Source organism: Neoarius graeffei, chromosome 6 (assembly GCF_027579695.1).
Source record: "Neoarius graeffei isolate fNeoGra1 chromosome 6, fNeoGra1.pri, whole genome shotgun sequence".
NCBI lineage: Eukaryota > Metazoa > Chordata > Actinopteri > Siluriformes > Ariidae > Neoarius > Neoarius graeffei.
The window spans coordinates 75,796,601-75,812,166 of NC_083574.1; the positions used below are offsets into that span (position 1 = coordinate 75,796,601).

The following is a 15,566-nucleotide window of genomic DNA, read 5'->3' on the forward strand; positions in this document are numbered from 1 at the left end:
TTTTCCAACAACCTTACCAAGGTACATCACCATAGCCTGGGCAAACTCGCATTTCGCGAGATTCACTGTAAGTTTTGCCTCACATAAACGAACAAAAAATGAACGGATGTGGGACAGATGTTCCTCCCAAGTGTTACTATAAATTACTATGTCGTCAAGATATACTGCGCAACCTTCTAACCCAGTGATAACACGATTCATTAACCGCTGAAAAGTGGAAGGAGCATTGCGTAAACCAAAACTCATGACGTTATAAGAGTATAAACCTGACGATGTAATAAACGCAGAAATTTGTTGTGCTCGCGATGTCAGTGGGACTTGATAATACCCTTTTAATAGATCGAACTTACTGACAAAGCGTGCCGAACCCACCCGATCAATACAGTCTTCCATCTGTTGAAGAGGGAATGAATCAGGCTTTGTCACCTTGTTTACCTTACGATAGTCAGTGCAAAACCGGAAAGTATTATCTGGCTTGGCTACCAACAAACAAGGTGAGGACCAGATAGAATAAGAAGGCTTAGCCAAACCATGATCTAATAAATAGCACACCTCCGCTTCTAAAAGTTTTTCTTTCTCGGGTGAAATTCTGTAAAAACGTTGACAAATGGGTTGTACATCCTCAACCACAATGTCGTGTTGAATTACATTTGTGCAACTAGGAACATCAGAAAACAAGACATCAAACTGAAGAATTAAAGACTTCAACTGACTTTGCTGTCCAAGAGAAAGGTGACCAAACAACCTATCCAAATTGGACAACAACTCAGAATTTCTAAGACGAGGTTACAGCACCACACTAGAACAAAATGCATCCTCAGGGTCTGCAATCACATCAGAACTCACACTCAGTGCGCTTGCCGTAGCCAATCCGATAGACTTGGCTCTCTCACCGCTCAAGCCTGTCTGCACAGCAGGAGCATAATATGGCTTTAATAAATTAATGTGGCACAACTGGGTAGATCTTTTACGATCAGGAGTAGATAATAAATAATCCAAATCAGTTACTTGACGCACAACAACACACGGACCAGAGAACTTGGCACAAAAAGGCGAACCGGGCACTGGAAGCAAAGCCAGGACCTGGTCCCCAACATTAAATTCACGCTCCACAGCGTGACGGTCATACAGCCGCTTCATTTTCTTTTGTGCTCTAGACAGCTTTTCTTTGGACAACTTCCACGCAAGAAAAAGTTTCTGTCTAAACCCATGCACGAAATCAATTAGGTTCTGAGGTGGTTGCACTGGTTCCACCTCATGTTTTAACACAGAGAGAGGGCCTCGAACCCTGTGTGCAAACACCAGGTCGTTGGGACTAAATCCCATACTTTCCTGTGTTACTTCACGTGCAGCTAGTAAAAGCCAGGGAAGACCCTCCTCCCAATCCTTATTCAACTCAACGCAGTAAGCGCGCAGTAAAGATTTTAATGTACAATGGAACCGTTCAAGAGCACCTTGGCTCTGCGCATGGTATGCGCTACTTACGCGATGTGTTACATGAAGCTGATTCAAAACTTCCTTAAATAGACCTGAAGTAAAATTACTTCCCCGGTCACTCTGCACAACCTTCGGTATTCCAAATATCGACATGAACTGAGACAATGCTTTCATAACTGAACGAGTGGTAATTGTGCATAATGGATAAGCAGCTGGATACCGTGTGGCTTGACACATAACAGTCAACAAATATGTACACCCCGACTTTGAGCATGGCAATGGACCTACACAATCAATAATAAAATGCTCAAAGGGCTGCCCAAGAACAGGAATTGGATGTAACGGCGCAGGCTTTATTGTCTGATTAGGTTTACCCATTAACTGGCACACACGACATGTTCTCACATACTCAGCCACACTCTGTTTAATTCTTGGCCAAAAAAAGTGCTGCAACAGCCTCTGATAAGTCTTGCGGACACCAAAGTGCCCCGCGACATCACCATGAGCTGTCTGCAATACCAAATCACGGTATTTCACCGGAACCACAATTTGTAACACAGGCTCATCACCCATGGCAGACCATTTACGCACTAATATCCCGTCAATGACAAAATAACCACTCTCACTAGAATCCATATCATCAACAGATCAAGCACTCCTCAGCACATCTGCCAACTCATCATCCCCCTGCTGAGCTACAATCAGGTCATCTCGTGACAACACTGATGGCAACAGAGGCAAAGTAGGCACTAGACTGGACTTTACGCCTTGCCTGTGACTCTGCACACGAGTTACAGTACAGGCACAAAACACATCAGGAAACCGTTCACTGCAGTCATCAGGGACACAAGGTGATGGCACCACGCTTACCACAGGTGATGGCGAGGACTCAGCCCACACACGTCCACCTGCCAAGTTGTTACCCAGAATTACATCAACCCCCTCTACTGGCAACTCGGGCCGAACAGCCATTGTAACCTCCCCTTTTACCAAATCTGAATCCAAACTGAACTCATGCAATGGAACTGAAAAAGTTTGCATTCCTATCCCCCTAATAAGAACGCACCTTCCTTTAATGTCTCCTCCGAAGAAAATGCCACAAATGCATCTACACTTTCCATCACAAAACCCAAATACCAAATACCTAACCAAAAATCCAAACTCTTACCAGATGCCAACTTTACCAAACTAACTTCATAAAAAGTTCGTCACAAATGCCCAATTACTCACCACACCACATGCATGCTGGATCACCATTCCTTGAAGCGCATGTCCCACAATCAATGAAAAACCAACAGCACAGGAGTAGCCCCGCACCTAACTCAACACAAATCCCTAATTAAAACTAACCTAGTCTTCAGGAGCCCTCATATGATTGAGTTCAAAAGAACCCCCCCCCCCCCGCGTTCGACTCCCCAAAACAAAAAACTAAAATAACAAACTAACAAAACAAACAGCGTTATGCGCTCTACTCCTACCGCAGGGTTTGCACGTTACTCCAGTTGAATCTAATCCACCTGCGTTGCCTCGCCAATCAAGGGACAATTACGTCAAGTACAAACAGCACCAGACATGCAATTAGCTTCGTCCCAAAATCAAAACAATTGATTTTCATGACAATGAACTTCCTCCTTCCCAACCAACCAAACAGAAAAAATTACTCAAGCGAATTAACCAAAAACAATTTATATAACGAAAAAACTGAAACAATGTATCAAACGCACAATAATACTATGTGGGTCACCCTACAAAATGACCAGCGAGTTATCAATTTACTTTACCGGTTCCAAATTACTCCCGGATGAGCCCCCATATGTTACACCAGCTGGCTCAAGGCAAGTGCAACATGAAGGGAGACCACACCAAGTAGTACGTTCGATATATCGATATTTATTTAAATAATGAAAGAACGTCAAAATACATAAAGTAAAAGTGCAATGTGTTATAGTGTGAGTACAAGTAAATTAACCAAACCAAAATGAAGGAGGAAGCCCTCTCTTGCCTTCTTGGGAGACCTTTTATAGGCCAAGCCCCCATTATCTGTAATCCTCCACACCTGGACCAGTCACCTATTGATTGCACCTTAAGCAACACACGGACCAGAGTGGAGCTAAAGACACCCCAAAACAGACAGGGTCATGACAATATATATATATATATATATATATATATATATATATATATATATATATACAGTGGTGCTTGAAAGTTTGTGAACCCTTTAGAATTTTCTATATTTCTGCATAAATATGACCTCAAACATCATCAGATTTTCACACAAGTCCTAAAAGTAGATAAAGAGAACCCAGTTAAACAAATGAGACAAAAATATTAGACTTGGTCATTTATTTATTGAGGAAAATGATCCAATATTACATATCTGTGAGTGGCAAAAGTATGTGAACCATTGCTTTCAGTATCTGGTGTGACCCCCTTGTGCAGCAATAACTGCAACTAAATGTTTCCGGTAACTGTTGATCAGTACTGCACACCAGCTTGGAGGAATTTTAGCCCATTCCTCCATACAGAACAACTTCAACTCAGGGATGTTGGTGGGTTTCCTCACATGAACTGCTCACTTCAGGTCCTTCCACAACATTTTGAATGGATTAAGGTCAGGACATTGACTTGGCCATTCTAAAACATTAACTTTATTCTTCTTTAACCATTCTTTGGTAGAACGACTTGTGTGCTCAGGGTCGTTGTCTTGCTGCATGACCCACCTTCTCTTGAGATTCAGTTCATGGACAGATGTCCTGACATTTTTCTTTAGAATTCGCTGGTATAATTCAGAATTCATTGTTCCATCAATGATGGCAAGCAGTCCTGGCCCAGATGCAGCAAAACAAGCCCAAACCATGATACTACCACCACCATGTTTCACAGATGGGATAAGGTTCTTTTGCTGGAATGCAGTGTTTTCCTTTCTCCAAACATAACGCTTCTCATTTAAACCATAAATTCTATTTTGGTCTTATCCATCCACAAAACATTTTTCCAATAGCCTTCTGGCTTGTCCACATGATCTTTAGCAAACTGCAGATGAGCAGCAATGTTCTTTTTGGAGAGCAGTGGCTTTCTCCTTGCAACCCTGCCATGCACACCATTGTTGTTCAGTGTTCTCCTGATGGTGGACTCATGAACATTAACATTTAGCCAATGTGAGAGAAGCCTTCAGTTGCTTAGAAGTTACCCTGGGGTCCTTTGTGACCTCGCCGACTATTACATGCCTTGCTCTTGGAGTGATCTTTGTTGGTCGACCACTCCTGGGGAGGGTAACAATGGTCTTGAATTTCCTCCATTTGTACACAATCTGTCTGACTGTGGATTGGTGGAGTCCAAACTCTTTAGAGATGGTTTTGTGACCTTTTCCAGGCTGATGAGCATCAACAACGCTTTTTCTGAGGTCGTCAGAAATCTCCTTTGTTCGTGCCATGATACACTTCCACAAACATGTGTTGTGAAGATCAGACTTTGATAGATCCCTGTTCTTTAAATAAAACAGGGTGCCCACTCACACCTGATTGTCATCCCATTGATTGAAAACACCTTACTCTAATTTCACCTTCAAATTAACTGCTAATCCTAGAGGTTCACATACTTTTGCCACTCGCAGATATGTAATATTGAATCATTTTCCTCAATAAATAAATCACCAAGTCTAATATTTTTGTCTCATTTGTTTAACTGGGTTCTCTTTATCTACTTTTAGGACTTGTGTGAAAATCTGATGATGTTTTAGGTCATATTTATGCAGAAATATAGAAAATTCTAAAAAGTTCACAAACTTTTAAGCACCACTGTGTGTGTGTGTGTGTGTGTGTGTGTGTATATATATATATATATATATATATATATATATATATATATATATATATATATATACACTCATGCCATAGACCATAGAATGGATTTTTTGCCACAATAAATGTATTGAATAATAATAATAATAATAATAATAATAATAATAATAATAATAATAATAATAAATTGGGTAGTTAAGCTCATTTTGACCCAGAAAGTAATATGATGAAATAAAAATAGTGATTAAAAGTGAAATCCATTCATCATCTTTTCCAGTCGGGAGGATTTCAGACCATGCTAAATCCTTTCATGGCTTTGTATTGTTTATTATGACAATTGAGGTGAAGTGTTAAAAAAAGTGATTATAATCATCAGATAAAAATTACTCATTGTCTTTGGCAGCAATCGCTCATTCATTCTCACTCACTCCTCTTTCCCTGGAGTGGGAAAGTATGGTTTCACCTGCGTAGTACTTTCCCTGCTTGCTTTCGAGCACTCAGTTTATTGTTACATTCATATTTTTCTTTTCTACTTGCCCTCTAGGGCCGTGAGGCAAGTCTTTGGCAGCAATCGCTCATTCATTCTCACTCGTTCCTCTTTCCCTGGAGTGGGAAAGTATTCAGGCCATTGGCTGGGTGATAATGCTGCCAACTGGAATGATATTAAATGGGCAATACCTGGCTTGCTGGAGTTTAACATATTTGGAGTGCCTTATGTAAGTACAAACCTCGTACAATCAGAATACACTACCATGATGTGTTTAATCCCATCATTTATAAAATAAATCCTACCAAATTTCTAACATTTGTTGTACAGTGTCCTTTTCCACCACATCAAGCCAATACACATTCACAGAGAGTTTAAAACTGCATCCCAACTGCATAAAGCTCAATGAGTTATATGTTTAGATTGTAAAAGCACCAGTTTTATACTGACAAACTACAACCCAATATCAGAAAAAAAAAGTTGGCATGGTATGTTGAAATTGAAATTAAAACCGAAAAGATTCTAAATAATGTTTACCTGAGTTGCACTCAAAACAATACAACAGCACATTATTTGATGTTTTACCTCGTGAATTTTATTGTTTATTCAAAATAAACACTTATTTAAATTTTGGGACTTGCAACACATTCAAAATGATTTTAGATGGTAAAGCATTTACCACTTTATGTTACCATTAGTTTTCACAACATTTAAAAAATGTTTAGCAACTGAAAGTACAAAGTGATGAAGTGTTTCATGTGCTATTTTTCCCCATTCCTCCTGTAAACAGGTCTTAAAGTGTGAAACAGTCCAGGGTCATCACTGTCATATTTTTCATTTCAAATTTCACCATGCATTCTCTCTTGGGGATAGAGGGAACAGGTACCCTCCTGTTCCATAGCTATGCATTTGTAAAGTGTGCAGAACGTGGCTTTTCATTGTCTTGTTGAAATATCCCTGGGAAAGTTATCATCTTGATGGCAGAATATGTTGCTCCAAAATCTCAAATGTACCATACTGTATTAGTGTTGCCTTCACAGAAGGGTAAGTTACCTTTACCAAGGACACTGACAGAAACCCTTACCAAGACACACCCTGACTTTTGGAATTGTTTATTTATTTATTTTATTTATTTAACTTCGCCTAGTAAATACAATGACGGATAGGCAGGGACACCACAACAGTAAAAAAACAATTACTGTGGGCCAATTATTATTGCTAGTAACAGTCCGGACGGTCCTTTTATTCTTTGATCTGGAGCACACAGTGTCCATTTCTTCCAAAAAAAGATGTGGAATAATGAGTCTTCTGACCACAATACATGTTTCCACTGTGTGATGGCCCATGCCAGATGCCTCAGAGCCTAGATATGTTGATGTCACTTTTGGACATAGTTATCATGAGGGTTCCTTTTTGCACTGTACAGTTTTAACTGGCATTTGTGAAAGTAAATCCATATTGTCGTGCTTGACAAAGGTTTGCTAAAGCAATCCCAAACCCATGTGGTTTTATTAGCAATGGATGAATGATGGTGTTTGATGCAGGGCTGTCTGAGGGTTCTGAGATCAAAGGCATTCAGCTTTGGCTTGTGCCCTTGTCCTTTGCCCTTTATCCACCATAGAGGGTGAAATATCCAAATCCCTTCCTATCTTTCTTTGAGGAACATTGTTTTTAAACATTTCAATAATTTTCTCATACATTTTTGACAAACTAGAGATTATTGACCCATCTTTGCTCCTCAAAGACAAGGCATTTCTTGGATACTGAGTAAGTACCAAATCATGATTACAATCACCAGTTGATATCAGCTGTTTCAAACTACATCATTATTTCACTGTGTTACCGCATTACTAGCTCTAAATTACCCCAGTCCCAACTTTTTTGGAATGTATTGTAGGCCTGAAAAGCAGGAATGGATGTATATTGATAAATAAAATGAAGTTGACCAGAAAACAACATGAAATATCTTGGGTTCATACTGCCTACAATGAAATAAAAGTCAAAGTAAATTTATAAAATCACTGCTTTCTTTTATTTGCATTTTCCATACTGTCCCATATTTTATTTCTGATTTGGGGTCATATTTAACATGCTAATATGCAGTTGCTGACTCAACCTAAGCATTGACAATTCTGATAATCTAACAGCCATTGTTGTTGTTCCTGTTTGCTGAAGCTTATATGAGGATTAAAAAATAAATAAATTTAAAAACAAACAAACAAAAAAACTGTCACAGTTCCTGAGTAGCAAGTAATAGAGTTGCTCCACTGTAATATCACAGTGTTAGACTGCAAAATATATATCATCATCATCCTTCGGCTGCATTTTTCTTGCAGGCAACCACAAGTCCCATCCATTGCCTTTGATCTGCAGCCAACGTAGCAATTGCATCAGGGTGCAAATCACCCTCTATGTCCCCCTAACAGTTTCTGTATATAGTTCAAATAGCTTGTCCTCTGTCGACCTGGATACCTTTTGCCATGGGCTGGAACATAGAGGGCGTACCTCCTGCATGACTCTTCTTCTGGCATCCTCAGGGCATGTCCAAGGAAGCGTAGCTGATGCCGCCATACAGTATTGATGAGGGGCTGGGTGTTTGTCATTTTTTTTAGATCTGAGCATTGCTCACACAGTCAAGGCATTTGATGTTAAGCATGATTCTATAACAGGATGTAGCAAATGCATTTATCTTGTTTCCCATGTTGACCAATAGTACCCAGGATTTACATCCATACAGAAACACTGTCACAAAGGTGGTGTTGAAAAGTTTGATTTTACTTGCAGTGGGCATTGATGGGCTTCTCCAGATCTTTTATAGTTTCCAGAAAGCAGTCCATGCAAGTGCCTTTCACCTGGTTCAGTCACTGTTACTAGATGTCATCATGGATTCCAGGTATTTAAAGTTGGATACATGGTTTATTGCAGGGGTGGGCAATTATTTTTCACAAGGGGCCACATGAGAAACCAAAATTATGTCAGAGGGCCATGATAAATTTAGGTTGTAATTTTATTGACCAGATGTAAGGCGTACCTTTTTAATATAGGGTGAATTCAGGTAAATGGAGCATTTGCATGTGACGTCACAGCCGATCCAGATTGTGACAGACGCCATCTTGTCGGTCAAACGCCATATTTCCGCCTTCTACTTCTACTTCTGGTTCTACTCCTGCTTCTACTTGTACCTTTTCTTCTGGAAAACCCTACTATATACAATTCTACTACAACGGCTGAGGCTACAAGCTCTCCCTACCTGTGCACGTTTTTTATGTTTTTTGTGTGTATTTTTGCGTGTTGTTCGTCTGTACCGGACTTCAATATCCACTACAACCGTATAGACTTACTGGACATTGGTTTCCAGCAGAAAATGACGGTTTGTAGCGATCTCCATCGTATGCACAACATTCCAGACAAGATAGTGAGACCAGCGGGGTCTCTGTGGATTGTTATCGGAAGCAAAGCAAAGGAGGCGGCGCCGGGAGCGGAAGCAAAAGCGAGGCTGCAGAGCCGGCCTGTTGACTAAGCTCAGAAAACAGCCACTCAAATCTCCACTTCTAAGCCTCTACCTCTCCAATGCCGGATCCATGGTAAACAAGATGGACGATTTGGAATTACCTTATTCTATTCTATAATCGGCTGGTCAGTGCTATACTCAATACTTAAGTGACTTACCCGTCCAATGAGGATTGTTATTTTCTAGTTTACAAGATGCCACATCTGAGTCGCTGACAAATCCTGAATTTCTGTAAAGATAACTGTCCAGAGATCTATAAGCACGCAGTGCTTCACCACTGAACAGCGAGGGAAAGTTAATGAGGTAATTATACACGTCTGGGTATTCCGCTGGCAGTTCAAAATCCACTGACACGGTCATGAAAGCTACATCCGGTAAGCCATAAGGGTCACTAATCTGTAGATCGTTTATTTTAGACATATATCTAGTTATCTGTTCATTAGAAAAATGAGCCGTGTAGTCCGTCGGTTGAAATTGATCCATTCTGTACACGAGTGCAGCAGTATTCAGCTGTGTTTTTTACCGACAAGATGGCGGCTGTGTACTTTCCGATCACGTGACTGCAAGATCTCTATTGGGCCACTTTTTTTTGCAAACTTGGAAAGACCCCCCCTGCCTTTTAGGGGTACACCAGCCCATCCCCTTACCCTCAGGGAGGCGTTTTAGCATACTGTAAAGGTTCGCTAGATGTGGGTGGAGCACAGAGGATGGCAGGACAGAGACTGAGTTCGCAAAACTCTTTTATTTTCACTTTTCAGTGGAAGCGGTTCTCTCTCAGCCACACACGCACGCACACACATTCCGGTCCTCGGGTTGTGGAGAGAGCTGCTCTGCTCTCGCTCTCCCTCCTTAAATAGCCCGGTTTACTGGGGAGAACACACACAAAACATAGATTAATCACACTCAGGTGAAGCGATTCTGCCACTTACCTTCCCCAACTCTGCCCTCCTGTCACAGACCGGCGCTTGACCACGCCCCCGCTGCCACATACCCCCACCGCCCGACTCAGGCCGGGCGCCCGTCCGGCCCGCAGCCGACTCCCCCCCCCCTTGACGGGAGAGGAAGTCCGCAACGACCATCTGCGCCCCCGGCCTGTGGACCACCTTGAAGTTGAAAGGTTGGAGCGCTAGATACCAACGGGTGATCCGCGCGTTGGCATCCTTCATGCGGTGGAGCCACTGGAGGGGTGCGTGGTCCGAACAGAGGGTGAAAGAGCGCCCCAGCAGGTAGTAACGGAGGGCGAGGACCGCCCACTTGATCGCCAGACACTCTTTTTCGATAGTGCTGTAGCGCCCCTCACGCACCGACAGCTTCCGGCTGATGTATAATACTGGGCGATCCTCTCCCCCCACCTGCTGGGACAAAACGGCCCCCAGCCCTCTGTCCGACGCATCCGTCTGTAACAAAAAAGGGAGAGAGAAGTCAGGGGAGTGTAACAGTGGCCCCCCACACAGTGCAGCCTTTACCTCAGAGAAAGCCCGCTGGCACTGCTCCGTCCACTGGACCGGATCTGGCACCCCCTTTTTAGTGAGGTCAGTCAGCGGGCTGGTGACGTCCGAATAATTAGGTATAAACCTACGATAATAGCCAGCCAGCCCCAGGAACTGTCTCACCCCCTTTTTGGTCTTGGGCCTCGGGCAGGCCGCAATCGCTGCTGTCTTATTAATTTGGGGACGCACCTGCCCGTTACCCAAGTGGAAGCCCAGATACCGTACTTCCACCCGCCCAATCGCACACTTCTTTGGGTTGGCAGTGAGCCCCGCCCACCTCAGCGACCTAAGGACGGCCCTCAGGTGTTGCAGGTGCCACTGCCAGTCATTACTATAAATGATGATGTCATCCAAGTAAGCGGCCGCATAGGTGGCGTGGGGCCGGAGGACCCGGTCCATCAGCCGCTGAAACGTAGCGGGCGCCCCAAACAGCCCAAACGGAAGTGTGACGAACTGGTGTAAGCCGAACGGTGTGGAAAAGGCCGTTTTTTCCTGGGATAATGGAGTCAAGGGGATCTGCCAATATCCCTTCGTCAAATCCAGTGTCGAGTAAAAGCGAGCCGTGCCTAGTCGATCGAGCAGCTCATCAATACGAGGCATTGGGTACGCGTCGAATTTAGACACCGTGTTGACTTTTCTATAGTCCACACAGAACCGGACCGAGCCGTCGGCCTTGGGAACCAAGACCACCGGGCTGCTCCAGTCACTGTGGGACTCCTCGATGATGCCCATTTCGAGCATGGCCTGAAGTTCTTCCCGAACCACCTTTTTTTTGTGTTCGGGTAATCTATAAGGACGGCTACGCACTACCACCCCCGGGGGCGTCTCTATGTGGTGTTCTATGAGATTGGTGCGACCGGGCAGGGGCGAGAACACATCCGAAAACTCGGCCTGCAACTGGGCAACCTCTGTGAGTTGGGTCGGGGAGAGGTGGTCTCCACAGGGGACCAGAGAGGTGCGAGATGCCAATGACCCTTTTTGGACCTCCGGCCCCAGCTCTGCCTTCTCCGGAACTACCGACACCAACGCCACGGGGACCTCCTCGTTCCAGAGCTTCAGCAGATTGAGGTGGTAGATCTGTAGCGCCCCCTCCCTGTCCATTCGCCTAACCTCATAGTCGACGTCCCCGACTCGCCGTGTGACCTCGAAGGGCCCTTGCCACTTGGCGATTAATTTGGAGCTCGACGTGGGCAGCAGGACGAGTACCTTATCTCCCGGAGTGAACTCTCTAAGGCGCGTGCCCTTGTTGTACAGGCGGGTTTGCCGTTCCTGGGCCTGCCGCAAATTCTCCTGAGTTAAGTGGGTGAGTGTGTGGAGTTTTGCACGCAGATCCATAACGTATTGAATTTCATTTTTGCTCTGCGAAGGTCCCTCCTCCCAATTTTCCCGCAGTACATCTAAGATGCCGTGCGGCTTACGCCCATACAATAATTCAAACGGGGACAACCCCATGGAGGCTTGGGGGACCTCTCGCACTGCAAACAACAAGGGTTCAAGCCACTTATCCCAGTTACGTGCGTCCTCACTTACGAATTTTTTGATAATATTCTTGAGGGTGCAGTTGAACCGTTCGACTAAACCGTCCGTCTGTGGGTGATACACGCTGGTGCGGATCGGCTTAATACCCAGTAGCCCATACAGTTCGGCCAGTGTTCGTGACATAAACAAGGTGCCTTGGTCAGTCAGAATCTCTTTCGGGATTCCGACCCGGGAGATGACGTGGAAGAGGGCCTCTGCAATACTACGTGTGGAGATATTGCGAAGAGGCACCGCCTCCGGGTATCGCGTTGCATAGTCCACCAGAACCAATATAAAGCGGTACCCTCGTGTTGACCGATCTAATGGCCCGATGAGATCCATCCCAATTCTTTCAAACGGGGTCTCGATTAATGGTAGAGGGCGCAAAGGCGCTTTTGGAATGGCCGCTGGATTGACTAACTGGCATTCGCGGCACGCTGTACACCACTTACGGACGTCGCCGCGAATCCCCGGCCAATAGAACCGGGCCATTATCCGGGCGAGTGTTTTATCCTGCTCGAGGTGTCCCGCCATGGGATTAAAGTGAGCTGCCTGGAATACCAATTCCCGGCGGCTCTTTGGAATTAACAACTGGGTGACATGCTCCTTCATCTGAGTGTCCTGCGTCACTCGGTACAACCTATCCTTTAAAATGGAAAAATAGGGGAAGGTCGGGGTGGCGTTCGGCTGGAGCGTTTGACCATCGATTACTCTCACTTGGTCAAACGCGTGTCGCAGAGTTTCGTCTCGCGATTGTTCCAGTGGGAAATCCATGAGGGATTCCCCAATAGAAAGAGGAGGGGCCGGGGGCTCCTCACTCTGTCGCGGAGATGACGTAGACGGCTCTGCGACCGCAGCTCCAGCCAAAACGACACCGGGACCCCCCCCTGCTAACCGGCAGGACCCACTCTTTACTAGGTGTGCCATCAACCCCCGGAATACTGGCCAATCAGTCCCCAAGATCAAAGAGTGGGTAAGGCGAGGATTAACCGCCGCCTTTACTATGGATTTGTCCCCTCTGAAATGTATGTGGACCGACACCAACGGGTAGCAGTGAACATCCCCGTGCACACACAACACCTTCACCCCTTGTGCTCCCCCCAATGCCTCGTCTTGCACCAGGCTTTGGCGGATCGAGGTCTGGTTGCAACCTGAATCCACCAACGCCTGATATGTCGCCCCTTGTACACTTACCGGTATGCGATACACTCCGGCCTGATCGAGGGCAGCCTCTGGCGCGTCGGGGATCCGCACCACCGCCCCCACCTCCATCGCGACACACTGTTGCTGCAGGTGGCCCGGTTCCCTGCAGCGCCAGCAAACCAGCCCGAGCCTCCCCTCTGCAGCTGTGGTTTGAGGTTCACTCACCTGGGGGGGGGGAGAGACAGACACAGAACGGAGAAACGGGAGGGCACCACGGGTGCAGCGGGCCGGCTGGGGTGGAGCCGGCCCCCGCCTCCGTGGTGGGGGAATGGGGCGAGGACGGGACACGGGAGGAGGGGGAAGAGAGAGAGAGAGAGAAGAGGAGAGAGAAGATGATGACAGCCGTTGTCCTGCCGCCGGGACAGCCGCCAGATGATCCTCCGCCAGTCCTACGGCCTGATCCAGCGACGCCGGGCGGTGGCACTGGACCCACTCCGCGGTTCCGGCGGGTAGGCGGGCGATGAATTGTTCCAGCGCCACCTGGTCGATGATCCCCTCGGCGTCACGATCTTCGGCCCTCAGCCACCGCCAGCAGGCGTCCCAGAGCTGCTGGCCGAACGTGAATGGGCTGCCGACTTCCTCCATTCGCAGTGCGCGGAAGCGCTGGCGCTGCTGCTCCGGCGTGCGCCCCACGCGCTGGAGGACAGCCCGGCGAAGGTCGGCGTAGGCCAGCCGGTGGTCGGCGGGGAGCTGTAGTGCGGCTAACTGCGCCTCTCCCGTCAGGAGGGGGAGGAGGCGCGCCGCGCGCTGCTCCATCGGCCACCCCGAGGCTTCGGCGACCTGTTCGAACAACGCGATGAATGCCTCGGGGTCGTCCTGCGGGCCCATCTTAGTCAAGGTGATGGGAGACGGGCCCGCGGCCGGGGCGCTGGTGGACCCCGCCGACGCGAGGAGGCGCCGGAACGCCTCTTGGTCTTCCTGTTGAGCCAGCACCAGGGCTTCGAAGCGCTGCTCCTGCTCCTTCCGGAGCGTGACGAGTGCCTGGTGCTGGCTCTGCTGAGCCGTGGCGAGGGCGTGGATCAAGTCCGCGAACGGGGAGGATTCCATGGGGCTGCAGGACAGGTGCTCCACGATTCCCGGGTTTCGGCACCACTGTAAAGGTTCGCTAGATGTGGGTGGAGCACAGAGGACGGCAGGACAGAGACTGAGTTCGCAAAACTCTTTTATTTTCACTTTTCAGTGGAAGCGGTTCTCTCTCAGCCACACACGCATGCACACACATTCCGGTCCTCGGGTTGTGGAGAGAGCTGCTCTGATCTCGCTCTCCCTCCTTAAATAGCCCGGTTTACTGGGGAGAACACACACAAAACATAGATTAATCACACTCAGGTGAAGCGATTCTGCCACTTACCTTACCCAACTCCGCCCTTCTGTCACAGACCGGCGCTTGACCACGCCCCCGCTGCCACACGTACCAAATGCTATTAAAAACCTATACAAGAAATTGTTTGTTCCCAATGCAGTTAATATGATAAACAAAGTGGGAATTGTATCCAACACATAGGCGACTTTTGCAAACCAAGATGAGTCTTGTTTTATTTATTTAATCATTTATTTATTGGAGTAGTATTCCTTACTATTTTTACATTTTAAAATTTTTACACTTAATTTAATCATCTATTTATTAGAGTAGTATTCCTTACTATTTTTACATGAAATGGAGTCATATGTGTTTTTTATGTGGTGATACTGAAGACAAGTTTCCACACTTGTGGACAATAAAGATTCATTCATTCATTCATCACAGAAATATTATGGCATCCAAATGACTTAAAGCAAATAAAGTAGTAATGTTGCAACAATTTTAATACATTTGTGGTGATTGGTCAGTAAAATTGGAAGAGATGAAAAGCTCAGTGCGTAAGTGGCCCAGTTTACCTGATGGCCCAATTTACCTGAATCCACCCTACCTAATATATATTCATGTCAATACATAATTAATATTAATATTATATTTATTCATAGGCTATGTGGAATTGTGGTGTAGGCTACATATAAAGAAGAAAACAAAACCAGTCATTGAATCAGTGCAATTTATTATTTACATTTATTTATTATATATACAATTTATTATTATTATTTTGGCAAGTTTCTCACTTCATTTCACTTCTTCAGTG

The 15,566-nt window shown here is 45.7% G+C and overlaps 1 protein-coding gene across 5 annotated transcripts in view; it reads left to right on the forward strand.

Annotated features, from left to right (window-relative positions):
- The window catches only part of si (sucrase-isomaltase), a 484,577-nt gene that overhangs the window by 173,535 nt on the left and 295,476 nt on the right, over window positions 1-15,566 (forward strand). For all 5 annotated transcript variants that reach the window (XR_009654900.1, XR_009654901.1, XM_060924052.1 and 2 more), the window contains one exon: window positions 5,785-5,956. Coding sequence is in view for 3 of the 5 variants with exons in the window: in XM_060924052.1 (XP_060780035.1) it covers window positions 5,785-5,956 (172 nt within the window). In the remaining 2 variants the exon portion in view is untranslated. The remainder of the gene's footprint in view (window positions 1-5,784; window positions 5,957-15,566) is intronic.